Source organism: Pholis gunnellus (assembly GCF_910591455.1).
Source record: "Pholis gunnellus genome assembly, chromosome: 2".
NCBI classification, from domain to species: domain Eukaryota; kingdom Metazoa; phylum Chordata; class Actinopteri; order Perciformes; family Pholidae; genus Pholis; species Pholis gunnellus.
In genome coordinates this window covers 4,173,212-4,187,159 of record NC_136536.1, presented here as the reverse complement: position 1 = coordinate 4,187,159, position 13,948 = coordinate 4,173,212, and the positions used below count along the sequence as shown (strand labels likewise).

Genomic DNA, 13,948 nt, shown 5'->3' with positions numbered 1-13,948 from the left:
TGGGAAAAGACGGGCTTACTCACACTGTGTTTTGTGCTCTGTGATGCTTTTCTTGACACACAAATGAAATCTTTTCTCGCCCTTTTTGAGATTCAAATATCTTGTCTTTAGAGATTGGCTGAGACAGCTGCTGACTACAACAGTAAATTAGTGAAGAGTAGTGTGAAGACAGCCCACGCTGCAATATGTTAACGTGCTGCTGAAGCCAACAGGCCTTTGGGCTCAAGCTTGCAGGACAGCTATACTAAGAGGCAATAATGTTCATGCATACACATGAGAAACTGCATGCACACACAGTCACATATGCACATGCAAAGACACACACACACACACACACAAATGTTCCTGGGGGCGAAGATGAATATCCCTGTCCAGCTCTGCAGCTACCAGCATCAGCATCAGCATTCCCTCCCCCCCCCCTCTTTCCGAACTTTCTATCCCCGCCGTGAACCTCGCCTCCAGGGAAACCTCTTATCCTCACTGACAGGACTCACTTCCTCAGTGTGCTCGGCTGGAGGAGACCTATTGTGTGTTTGTGTGTCAGAGCTGGTACAAGGAGGCAGATGTTTCCGTCTAAAGGCCCGAGGAAGGAGATGCAGCAGAGGCGCATATATCCTGTCTCCAAAACTGTTTTCCCTTTTCACCCACATCTTCCCCTTTAACACCCATCGGTTATTAACCCCTCTCCCACCGAGCGTCTCTCAGAAATAGATAACCAGAACCCGGGCGGAGATCCCACAACAGCGCGGCGTAATTCTTTGTTGTTCTGGATTTTTCTTCATCCTCGTGTATCAACAGGATCGCGGTAATTTCTCTGTGGGATCACTTGCAGGGAGAGCTGCTCTTAGAAGCTGCTGAAATGATGGACCGTTCCAGCACTGAATTATTAAAACAACTCTTTGTCTATAAACAAAAAGAAACAAAGGGTTTACATGGGTATTTCCACTGACTGAACACTCCAAATCCAATGGGAGACTGTGTGGGTCGAGGTCAATTAGCACAATGCTGGCTGGCTCGCCTCGACCCAGTGATGAATTCACAGCGAAGGGACATTCCAACAATCGCCATATTTGTTTTTGCTGGCAGCGAGTGCAGAATGACAATGTTGCTCAGTTGCTAGCTCAGATGGACGTTTGAAGATTCCCACACACTCCTCAGAATTCCTCAGAATCATAAAACGCATCTGTTAACGCTCAACAGACACACTCGAGATGGCTCTCCCAGTGGGGAACAAGGAACAAGAGAGCGCAGAAGAAGAAGAATGCGGAGGGAGAGGCGGACAGAACAGAGAGCAAAAGATCAGCAGGAGAGTAAATAAGTGGAGGATATACTCACTAAGTATGAGAAGCTCTCCCTTGACGCCCCCATCCCGCTCTGATCCACATCCACTTGGACGATATCTGTCCTCTCGTGTGCAGACCGTCCAGTGACACACACCAGCCTGGGGGATTAAAAAAAGAGTGTTGTTTGGCTGTCAAAACATTATAATCGGAGATCAGTTAATAAAAAAAAAACGGATGATATTGGATATGAACACTCAAAAGAACATCTTATAATTTTTATCTAATAGAGTAATTTAAGAAAAAGACTCAAATTGCAAGCGAGGGGAACCAATATGAAGATGAAGAGAGAGATCCTGATCTTGACAGCTAAACAAAGGCACATAATTAATCTTGGAGAATTGTGGTTATGAACTAATTCATCAGACCACATTTACATATGGAATCCAATAAAGCCTTGAGATATCGTATATATTAGAAGATGTAAGGTTCAAAGCTCCTCAGACCAGATGTGTTTAACCACAGTGGAGATTAAGGGGCTGCTGAGGCTTGGTCTCTCGCCTTCTGGCTGTGATTAAACCTTTGTGTCATCAGTGCACGCTCTACAGGGACGTCTTATATTAATGACACGGTGGTATACCGAGGCACAGGGATCTACTGTTCTGGGGCCTCAATGGGATACCGGGGTGGGGGGAGGGGGGGGAGGGACACACACGACCTTTATCACCTCACGTGATCCTCTTCCAGCTTGACACCCTGTCGGTTTATTTAGTCAGGTGCCTCGTGCTACAGTGGTTGTAAATTCTCAGCGAGTGATCGGGGTGATTGACAAGAGGAATTGTGGGGAATTTTTACATCCGCGGAGGAGCTGTGTTTTACGTAGGAGGACCTGGCAGGATGAGACGAGGCTTGGCTGGACAGATTGGGGCTCGGCTGGGGTCGGGCTGTCGGGTCTGAGACCAGGGCTGGCTCAGAACGCTGCCTCCGAGCGTGTTTTTAAATGTCAGGCTGAAACAAATGCTGTGTTTTAAACCCGAAACCCAAACCACTGTGGCATTTAATGAGCCCAATTAAAACATGGATTTTCTCCACAAGCCCGAATAGCTGTTGTAAAAAATACAATAATCTAAAATAACCTGCAGTAGCAGCCATCTGTTGATAGCGATGTCTACATTTGTGCTCATTAATTGAAGGAGCATCAGGTAAAGATCGTCATTACACTAGAATTACACTCCTGTCAGTTACGAGTCGTGAGGGTTGCAAGCGCACCTGTTTGAAGAGAATGCATCATTTCACATTCTCTGATTTAAGGAGGGGAGTAAAAAAGAAGATAAAATGAAGCATGACTATTCACAGACTCAAGCCTGAGGGAAAGAAGAGAGCCTGAATCAGCCGGAACATGTCGGACCGCTCCAGGCCGAACTGGATTCAGGCTGAGCATCAGACTCTTAACGTGACATCATATGATATCTGCTGCTGAACGATAATGTTGAGGATTATTGTGTGGGGAAAAAGACATACATAAAACCAGTGCATCTTGTGGAGCACAGAAGGGGTGATGAATTCGGCCTGTTGCATTTAAACAGTACTATGGTTTAAAGTTAAATTCAAGACTTTGTCAGACGTTTTTAATACCACATAGAATGCTGTTTTACAATCGGCCAAAGTATCAAAGTATGATGGAAACCCAGTAGGGACGCTACGGCCTTGGAGCCAGTACTTCCCTGCAGTTATTCTCATTAACAATTCTCCTGAAAACTACTTTCCCGATTTATATTTTCATCCATCCAAAAACACATTTCCCAGAGTCCAAGGTGACTGAATTACAATGAGGTAGAACTGAGAGACGCAGACAATCGTCACGTTGGAGAAGCAAGAACCAGTTTGCTTAAATTATCATCAATTATCAAAATAGATGCAGAGTATTTTTTAAATTGTTGCAGTTCAATCTGCAGAATATAAAAATACTTTTCTAATGACATGGTTAACGAATGTAAAGTGACCTAGAACCTAGAATGTGTCAGAAAATTGACTACAATTAAAAAAGATTAATTGATTTAAGGTCATTCAAGTTTCTGCTAAATCCGTTATGAGACGATTAGCTTCTTACGTCTAGCAGTACTGACAGTACTCGCTACGGTCTGATGGGGCCGACTGAAGCGCCACAAAAAAGGATCGTGTGCAAAATCCACCGTTGCAACGTTCGCTCTTTTTAGTTTCTAGGTGAGCGACGTCTCCTAACAGCTCGCAATCAGACACAAAAACATACAAAAATAAATTACATTCAAGACTTATGTTACATCCAGAGGCCTTTTTTTGAAGAAAAAAAAGAATTCCTTGCTCTTTAAGGCATTTGCAGATGTCCTGTTGTGTGTGTGTGTGTGTGATGTTGATGCAGTGTGATCCCAGTCAAAGGACGTGCACACTCCCCGAGCAGACAGAGCCCAGATGACCCCTGCTCCACATTCCAGCGCCGCCCCACTGCGGTGATATTATGGGTTTCAGAGGTCGATATTTTGAAGACGTCTCCGATCATTTCCCCCCGAGTGGATGACGAGGATCACCAACAATCAGGTCCGTGAGTGTTCGGGTGTGAGTGTCGTCTGAGGTGCAGCTAAAAAAGAAAAAGGGGCGAGGGCCACTCAAGGCTCATATGGAAATGATAGCGAGGGCAGCACGGAGGGCCCCGAGTCAAAAATCTAGAGAAGTGCTCCAGTAAATGAGGTGTGCCTCGACCGACTGTGCCATCAATTAAAATGTTGACACCGAAGCGAGCGGAGCGGCCGGCTCTCCTGCGCTGCACATTTTCCTTGTGGCACACAGCTGTGAACTTTCACCTCCCAGCACACGAGCAGGCACCTGTCTCAACAGCGCTGGTAAATGAGGTCACATGTGCCCGTGTGTCAGTGAGTATATGGGCCTTTCTGCAAGAGCCAGTTAGAATTTCAGAACGTCTGAATGAGGATATTTTTTGTAAAACACAGTCATTTTATACAGTCCTCACATCTTCAAGCGGATTTAGAGATGTGGTATGAATAGGTTGACGTTTTTATTTTCAATAAGGTTTATAATAAGATTGAATGTAAAGCCTTTAAGTCGAGGGGATGCGATAGGATCATATAATTAGATAGAAAAGTAAAGATGTGCGAGTGTGTGCGTGCAAATGTGCTGACATTGTCAGATGCACTGACGTGTTATGATTTGTCACTGCCACTTCCAGCGACGAGGATATGCTCTGCTGTCAAAACAAGCAGCCCGCAGGAGCCACGGAGGAAAATGACGACACGAGACGAGAACACCCCTGGAGTGAAATGCGATTCGCTGTTTTCAGGAAATGTGCGGTTTCGGGGGAATGTGTCAGGCAGCTGGAGTGACAGGTAAGACCCGCGGGTCACCCTCGAACCGGTCTTAATACAATGATTGGCTCCAGCGGAGCAAGACCAGATAAACAGTTCCATTCAAGGAACATTACAGATACTGAATGGAAGTTTGGATGTAACTGTAGAGTTCTGGTGCGCCGGTGTCAAAGCGGGGTCCTGCTGTCTCCATGGTGACAGTGCGATGGTCCCCGAGCTACGGAGGGATGCCGATGCATAATGATATTTGTGAAAATTAGCCCTCGTGAGCACACAAACACTAAACCACGCAGTGAAGGTTGACGTTCTATTTTCAAGACCGGTGGACGTGTAGGAGGGTAATGATCTGTGATGGTGATCTGTGGGAGGGAGTTTAATAACTCATTTAAATGTGGTTCATCTGGGGTTTTCTTTAAACGAGAGCTTTTCAACTACAACGCTGAATAGGATCGTTGGCTCTGAATGGGCTTCATTTGTACCGCAAGTTACGGATCACAAACCACTCTGCGGGTGATCAATAACACAAAGTTTACAATTCTGTCCCACTTGTTTATTGCCAGAGATATCCGATAGAGGATATCTTTTTTCATTCCATCCATCCATCTTTCTCGTAAATCCATTACCCACAATGCAACTCAACCCCTGACAGTTCGGTAGGAGATTCGGGTGTGTTATAGAGACAGAACGTGTCTTACTCTGAAAGCCACTGTTGCCAGATTTACAGTCTCCCGCCCCAACTTCAAACCGGCTAAATAAATGTGCACGAGGAAACACAACATATCTGCATAAAATAACCACAGATTAAATGTTAGCTGAATAAAGATAACACTTAGTTGTGGGTTCTTTTACCCTGTTGGTAGGGCGTCCCACCACACAGCGGCTTCTTGGCGTTTTTCTGTTGTCTTAACGCAATGCAAAGAGTTTTTGCGTCAGTTGTGAGCGCGAGTTAACTGCAGCGGCTAATGTTGCCACGAGCTGTTCGACCAAAGCAGAGCTGAGGAGCGACCAGCGCTCTGGTAAGCTCACTACTTCCTTACTCGCCCCCCCGGAGTTTTTTTCATTTTCAAACTCGTAATCTCCCTCTGGAGCCACAGAAGGCTTCATATAAGCAGTGGCCGTCCCCCAGACCGGTAAACAAGACTTTGATGTTTAAAATGGGCGGTGTGTGTAACAGCGGTATTACAGGTATTCAAGATTTAACAGTGGTTCTCAGACTTTTTTTTAACATTTATTTCATGCTTTTCTTAGCAGATCAGGCCGTACAGTCTGTCAATTAAATGTAATAAGTCGGGTAAAGCTCTCACTGCACCGTGTGGTCTGAGCTTCAGGTTCCACACAGTGTTCAGGGTTGACACGTACAGTCCAAGTCAGGATTCCCTTGAGGTTTACTAACTGTGACAAATATTTCCATCGCTTGATCTCCATCTCTGCCTGCCGTCCACTGGGCCACTTATCCGCCTGACGGCATGTCAGGTTACTATGACAATGGGTAATTGTTATAATTGTTAGCTATCATCTCACCAGTCCTAATTGCAGCACAGCTGCTTATTTTATCAGGGTATTAAATATAAATGATGTTAATGTATAGGACATGCTCTGATTCAGTCCATCTTGTCATTCTGACACTGTCTTCTTCTTCTTCTTCTTCTTCTCTCGGCTGTTCCAGGTAGGAGTCGCCACCATTATCTATCGCTAACGCTCGGAAAAAAAATGGAAATCTGATTTTATGATTTGGCGTAGGTGTTATGTCGGATGCCATTCCTTAGCGGCCGTGGGGGCAGAAACCGAAGCACTGGGAGGAAGCCCACAAAGCCCTCAAACACAAGGAGAACATGCAAACTCCACATAGAGAGGCCAAGGCTGGGGGATCGAACCCTGAAACGTCTTGCTGTGAGGTGACATTACTAACCACTGCGTGACGCTGCCATTCTGACAATGCAGATGATATAAAATGTAACAAAATAAGCATAAAGGGGACTAAAAGTGCCCGCATGCTGATAAGCTTGAGCAAACACTTAAAGAACAGTTAAAACAGCTTATACGTGCACATTTGTGTATCATAATACAGCCATATTATAGAGTACTTACTCTACAGAGACAGTGTAGAGCTCAGGCAGGAGATTACACGCCACATCTCCAATAGAGACCTTTACAGCTCCAGACCTCCTGCCCAGGTTCCTGCCTTGTACTGTCAGCAGGGTGCCTCCTTCCACCGGACCCCTCAGGGGGAAGATCTGACAAAACACAAAGTGAATAAAATGAACGGGGTGAGGGGGGGAGAAAATCCAGTTAAAACCCTGTAATATGCACAATAAATTAGAGCTCATAAGTAGATTACCTCCCTAAAAATGTTCCACTAATGACGGGTGGTAATGAACGTGACAGAGAATTAAGAGAATGCAAATGCTTTGGACACGTGTGGCACACGGAGAGATAAGGACAAGTGTTATTCTGCTGAAGACCTGAAGATCTAATAGAATAGACACACGGTTTGAGTACACACACACACACACACACACACACACACACACACACACACACACACACACACACACACACACACACACACACACACACACACACACACACACACACACACACACACACACACACACACACAAAGACTCTTAACTGCGCCTGTCTGAGACTCTTCAGCCCCTAATCCTCTACAGCACATGCAAATAAAGAGCCGCGTAAGAGCCCCCTTCACATCCCACAAGAGACAGACAGAGCGAGAGAGAAAGGACTGGAGAGGCGAGGTGGAGAGCACAGCAGAAAGGTGGATGAGTGGGGAGGCAATTTAGGAAACTGAGTGTCGAGAGGAGAGTGAATGCTGATGATGGTGGTGAGAGAGTGCAAAGCCTCGACCGGGGGGGGAATTAATGCACAGTGCTATTCCCTTTCATCTGTTTTTCCCGTGTCTGCTCTGTCAAATTCCTCAGTCCCATTTCTTCTGCGGTTGTTTCGGAGGCACGCTCTCGCGCATCATTTCGTCCGCGTCCCTTTTGGTCTTTTAACTTTACTTTCGAGAGAAAAAAAAAAAAAAAAAAGAGCAGCGACAGTCACCTCTCCAATCACCTCGGAGACGCAGCTTCAAGAGATAGCATCTCCGAACGCCCAGACAGAAGCAATCAACTCTCATTTTGCCACTGTAGCGCAGCAAGCCCAGCTGCGAGCATGCTTTTTCCGACTGACCCCCCCCCCCCCCCCCCCAGCCGCCGAGGTCAGTGCGACCCCTGTGTGTTATTAGCCCAGGCTCCGGCTCTATCAGAAACCGAGCCTCAGAATGAAAACAGCACTTCTGTTTGGTCTAGGTGAGGGGGACAAGGCTTGCCGCTGCATACAGATAATTTGAAGCCCGCAAGAGTGACAGCGCAGATAAATAAACCTTTTATTTCCCAGCTAAAAGAGGGAGGCAGTTAAGTAAAGAAAGAGTGTATTTATTTTAATATTAAAACAGCAAGTGTAAAAACAAGCCAAGCCATTGCTTGAAGTATTTCTGTGGGATCTACACCACGGGAAATGTTTCTGTGGTTATATTCAGCTTTTGGATATCAAGTGCTCCCTGTGTTTACTTATATACATATATATATATATATATATATATATATATATATATATATATATATATAAATAAACTTCCTTTGACAAAAGCACATTCCTTCATACAGATGTTAACACACAAACACACCATAAATGCATGTGTGCGCACACACTGAAGCACGGCAGACAAACTAGAAGCACCCAGAGCTCCGCAGTAAGCAGAGTTACTTATCATCATCACCATGAGTCTTATAGCACCTAATGTGTCTCTGCGGTGCCGTTGAGCATTGACATCAACATCAGCTGGCATGCTGTTCATTTACACCTCTTACAAGTCTTGATTTACAGCGCAAACTCTGCCAGGCCTCCAGGGAGACCACAGGGTGTGAATGTGTCGCTGCAAAGACGAAGAAAAAAACCCAACAAGGAATGTTGTATTCCACACCCTTGAATTCAAAAATATTCAAAATGTATTGTACGAGCAGATATGCCAACCTGTTCCAGATAAACGCCCGAACTGATAAAATCCATATGTTTCTCCTTTTGTTATATTCTGTGAGGTCAGAGCTTTCATCTTCCTCACTCCCGCTCCTCTACGTCACTCTAATCAAAGAGGACGCGAGGACAAAAACAGGAAAAGGCCTCAGACTATATACTGTACCCTTCTCCATCCTCTCTCCAAAACCGTTTATGTCTCACCCAGATCCGCCTGTTCTCTGATTCTTTTCATGTCGGGGATGAACTATGTTTGGTAGTTCCTGTTTTGGTACCTCTAATCAATTTTTTGGGGGGGTTAAAAGTGGACCAGCCCACACATAACAAGAGAATAAAGGGCCTGCAGACATGATAAATGTCTCTATTGTCTTACGTCACCGGGCTGAATTGAGCGCATTTTTCACAATTAGGTGGTGTGAGGCAAAGTTTAAGGAATAATGAAATCCTCCATATTACTGATATTTTGGTGCTTGCGATAGAAAATTGCAGGTGACAAGGCAGAGCAAGAAAAACACACTTCATTACGTTCGCTGTACGCGCAGTCACAAGGTCTAAATGACAAAGAGCTGCTGCGATATATATATATGTGTGTGTGTGTGAATGTTTAGGGAGAGCCTGATTTTATCCTCCTTAAGCCGGAGTACTCGGGGCTCAAACCCCTGTGGATTCTCTGGGAAAACATGGCTGCCAAAAGCGTTGCATCACACACCCCACAAAACCACAGCCCCCAGTATCCTCTCTCCTGAGACAGCCACTGTGTGTGTGTGTGTGTGTGTGTGTGTGTGTGTGAGAGAGAGAGAGAGAAGAGAGAGAGAGGGAGAGAGAGAGAGAGAGAGAGAGAGAGAGACACAACAATGGTCTACCCACGCATACGGCATCTCAGCCCGGCTAACTTCAGTCACGTAAGAAGTCCACATAAGTTGGACTCTCACAGAGCCTCCTGTTAGTCACAGCATGCTGACAGCTACAAAGAATGAGGGATAATCGTGAATGCTTCAATATGGCCTATTTGTGTGCAGTATATCTGTGTGTGTGTGTGTGTGTGTGTGTGTGTGTCTGTCTGCTTTGTTTTGCCTGCTTATTCTCCTGGGCCGACCAGGTTTTTATCTACAGGAAGTTCAAGCCGACTGAGTATCATGTGAGCCGTGCTTCCCATGACCGCCTGCGGTTGCTGTGCTGATATAAGGGTTCTGGTGGTGGCAGAAAAAGGCTCGGAGGACGGCTCCAAACACCCCCCCCCCCCCCCATTACAGCTGGGGACAAAACAAATGAATACGATCATGCAAATGAGCTCCGTAAACGGTTTAAAGAATCGGTCCTGCCGCTAATGGGAACATTTCGACGAGACCGCACTCAGACTCTGCGTGAGCTAAAACACTGCTTGTGGTCAGTGTGGTTTTTGCTCTTATTCTGGTCACAAATCCCCAAAACCCATCCTGGTTCTTATTTGCTTTCTTTTGTGGTTTTCTACACAAAGAGCTCTACACATATAACTCTCATGACCCAATCCACACAGTTTACACTCATACTGTAGTTTCACAGGGCTAAAGGTGTTCCCATGCCCTTCTGAGTGATTGCAGATTGACTCCGCCGCGTCCCCCGAGGGCAGCGGCTGAGTAAGTGTTAGTGTTATTACCGAGTGAACCGCTTTAATGAGACTCTGTTCAAACACTCCCCTCAGCAGCTGAGATGCTGGACCGACAGAGGGTCACCGTGTGAGCGACTCCATGATTCACCATTTTATGGATGGAAAACAGAGCCTGGGGGCTCCGGTAAAGGAGGCGGGGCTTTTGGGGAGGATTGACGCAAGCGTCTGCAGGCCGCGTTCGTGTTTTATAACCTGCAAGCTCACCTTGTGGATCTCAGGAGACGGGCATTGATCCATGATTGGCTGACAGTCGTCCCTCGGCCTGCAGCTGTTTTCACACCAGCCGCAGAGGTGGCCCTGATCCTCGCGGCCCCAGCACTGGGAGCAGTCCGAGCTACCCACTCCACAGTTGTACACCTCCACTAGAAGGAGAAGGGAGGTAGGGGGGGGGGGGGGGGGTGAGACAGGAAGGCAATTGTTATACCAATACAGAATCATTGAACCGTGGCCTTAATTAACTGTACTGTAGACTCCTAACATTCTTTTATAGCTGACTGTATATGAATATGGGCTGCTTGTTTTTGAATAAACAGCATAAGCATTTGCAGGATGATATATGCACGGCTATAAAAATAAACCAAGAAAAAAAAAAAAAGAGGAAGAGAACAAAGCCAGCGAGAAACAGATGATTATGTTCATGTTCCAATGTGCCTCCCAGTGAGAAATCCCATTTGTATCACTGCATGTGCGTCTGTGCATGCATTTGTGCTAATATTGCAGTGTGTGTGTGTAGGTGTGTAGGTGTGTGTGTGTGTGTATGCCCGCATGTGTTTTTTAAAATGTGATGATTCTGCATGTTACGAAGCCGCCGTCATGTCCTTAACAGTGCCGTGTGTCTGGCTGCGGCCCAGGGCTGTTGTTCACATGCTAGACACATGGACTGTGAAGAGCACATCTGGGACTGGGATAGGCAGAGGATTGGCTTTTAGCTGCTGCACTGGATAACATGCCAAGTTTTAACAACATGAGAGCCACTTTCCGTCATCTCCCTGTTGTCATGGAGCTCAAACTGCATTTGCAACAACACATACGGACACTTGTACGCGTTGCATCGATAACACCTTAAATTGCGGCTCCTTGTGTTCTATAATCATTATGTGTAATTAGACGGTAGCAGAATATGATAGTGTAGTAAATTACTAGTTGGCAAATTATGTGTTGTAATACACAAACTACTATTATTGCAAGCGAAAGCCAGTCTAACGCTGTTTGTCGCTGTAAGCGGCTCCTCCAGGTTTAATCAAATCCACCAGCCTCATCATAGAAAAAACAACATTTGTGCACAGGTGAAATGCATTCTGGGAGCAACTGTGGCACGCTATGTCAGACTTTTTTCCTTGTTTTTGCCAGTTTCTAATTATGCTCAAATACAGGAGAGCTGAGCGAAGAGCTGAAGCGTGGCTAATGGAAACTGGATTTCTCATCTGTTGTTTTTAATTTGCACGTCTGCACAACAATGTCTCACCTCTCATGGGCTGAGGGCTGTCCACAAAGACATCCTCCGGCTGTCCACTAAAGCGTCCTCTCCTCCTCAGGTTGAGGTGGTAAACCTGGCTCCTCTGGTTAGTGGACAGCTACACGGACAGAAAGGTACACATGCATTCACGCCCTCGAGATAATAATGGGTTCTTAGTCCACTTTTAAACAAGGGTTTATAATAATTGCAAGAAAAACAAGTTACAAACAAGGCTTAAATCGAACAATAATGAACACACTGAACCAGTAAATGCACAGTAACTGAGCTTCAGCTTGGATGAATGGACTCGTTAGTTGTTTGCTGAAGGTCTGTACTTACTGTTACTCCGCTGCACTTGACAGTCGAGCTGTTCAGCCACGTGGCCTCGTATCGCTGCTCTGTCCCAAAGTCGCACTCCAGGTCCTCCCCCTGTCGTGCAAAAGTACTTATTTAAAACAATTGTGCAGTATTTCAGCAATAACTAGCAGGCAAACTGTGATATCACGCTGTTCTGAGAATGAGATAACCACTGATTTAATACCCAGAAAAGAGCTTCTGAAAAAAGCTCTCTCAAACGTGTCTGGTAACAATTGAGTTGGTGTAACCGGGGAACTGGAATAACCCCGCAATAATTGTCCCTGCCAGGGAAAATTCAATATTCATAAACATCTGGACTCCCACATCTCTCTGCAAGTCATCTGGGAGCCAGAGTAATGAATATGAATTCATTCTTCATAAAAACATGAGTTGAATGACTCTCTGAGCCAAGATATGTGAAGGTAAGACCATAAATAAGCTACGAGAGGTAAGAGCAGTAAAAGGTCATTACTCAAAGTGGAAGAAATCATTTGTCTGCGAATCCCGCCAGTTTAAATTGGTCTATTTCTTATCGCCCTCTCCAGGACTATTTCTCTGTACTTTGTGACACCAGAGAAGCTTTTCTTCTTTTTTTTGGGGCTTCTGGAAAATTCTTTTTTTCACAGAAAAACTTCCACACACACCACACACTGAAATGATTCCTGCACTTATGTTCAGGCTGAGAACTAAAACTACTGGAACCGTGTAATGCTGAACACACATATCAGGACACCGTCGTCTTTAATTAATAATAACGAGCACATAGTTACTCAAACGTCTCTGATCAGACTGTTTCTTAATCTGATTACTCTGCATGGAAACATAGTCAGTGCATAGCTGGAAATATTTCTTTATCTTTTTTGTAATTTCACTTGAAACTCTTGTGTTCATTCTGCATTAAAGTAATCAATCAAATGAGAAAATACTCATCATTTGTCAAGTATTTGATTCCAACAGGAGTGTACAGAAACAGGCCTGACCATGTGGTTATTCAATACAGGCTGTTTATTTATTGAACTACCAGGAAACTACTTAATGATACGAATCGCTATTAAGATATTAAAATGACTTCTATCGGGATTTGGCCCGACTTGCAAGCTCGTTGATACATGTTCTTTTGGTTTGACTGTTTATCACAGTTAAGTGTAAACAATTTACATTATGTTCAGTGTGGGAGCCGAAACCAAAAGTCACCACAAATCCCAGAGGGGTCTGAGTGATGACGATGACGACGACGATGACGAGGAGATTATTCAAGCAGGCATTTATATATACTATCATAATAAAATAGTAGTAATACAAACATCCAGTCACATCCAGGCTGCCCTTGGGAAGTGAGTGAGTGTGAGTGTGTGTGTGTGTGTGTGTGTGTGTGTGTGTGGATCTTTATGTGACTCAGTGTCTGTCACCATGGCAACACACCGGGCAGAGGGCTCGACAGGCCGGCCCGGGTTAGGCGTCTGACTGACCGCGCCTGGCAACTAGTCAGCACTGGAATCTTTTTTTTGTGTCCTTATCAGCGATGCAGGATCAGCGCCTGACTCGCTCAGCATGGATTAAGAATGAGAATGGGAGTTTTAAAAAAAAAAAAAAAAGAGGACTTGCCGAATTTAAATTGAACACGAGTGAAATAAAGCTCCCGCCGCGTGTGCTGCCTCAGACCCCGACTGCATATTGTACGCCGTGCTGACGAGGACACAACTCGGCGCAGTCACAGTCAGACAGCGGAGGCATGGAGAGCGCCACACAGCTGAGCCCAGAGCGACATAAGCATAAAGATACCCGCTCGTTCTTCATTTTCATCTCTGTCTGG

At 45.3% G+C, this 13,948-nt stretch overlaps 1 protein-coding gene across 2 annotated transcripts in view; it reads right to left on the bottom strand.

Annotated features, from left to right (window-relative positions):
- Positions 1-13,948, bottom strand: part of plxnd1 (plexin D1) — a gene marked incomplete at its 5' end in the record, with an annotated part of 62,520 nt that overhangs the window by 25,057 nt on the left and 23,515 nt on the right. For both annotated transcript variants that reach the window (XM_079180469.1, XM_079180470.1), the window contains 5 exons: positions 1,336-1,441; positions 6,725-6,870; positions 10,527-10,684; positions 11,788-11,896; positions 12,118-12,207. In XM_079180469.1, the coding sequence (XP_079036595.1) occupies positions 1,336-1,441; positions 6,725-6,870; positions 10,527-10,684; positions 11,788-11,896; positions 12,118-12,207 (609 nt within the window). The remainder of the gene's footprint in view (positions 1-1,335; positions 1,442-6,724; positions 6,871-10,526; positions 10,685-11,787; positions 11,897-12,117; positions 12,208-13,948) is intronic.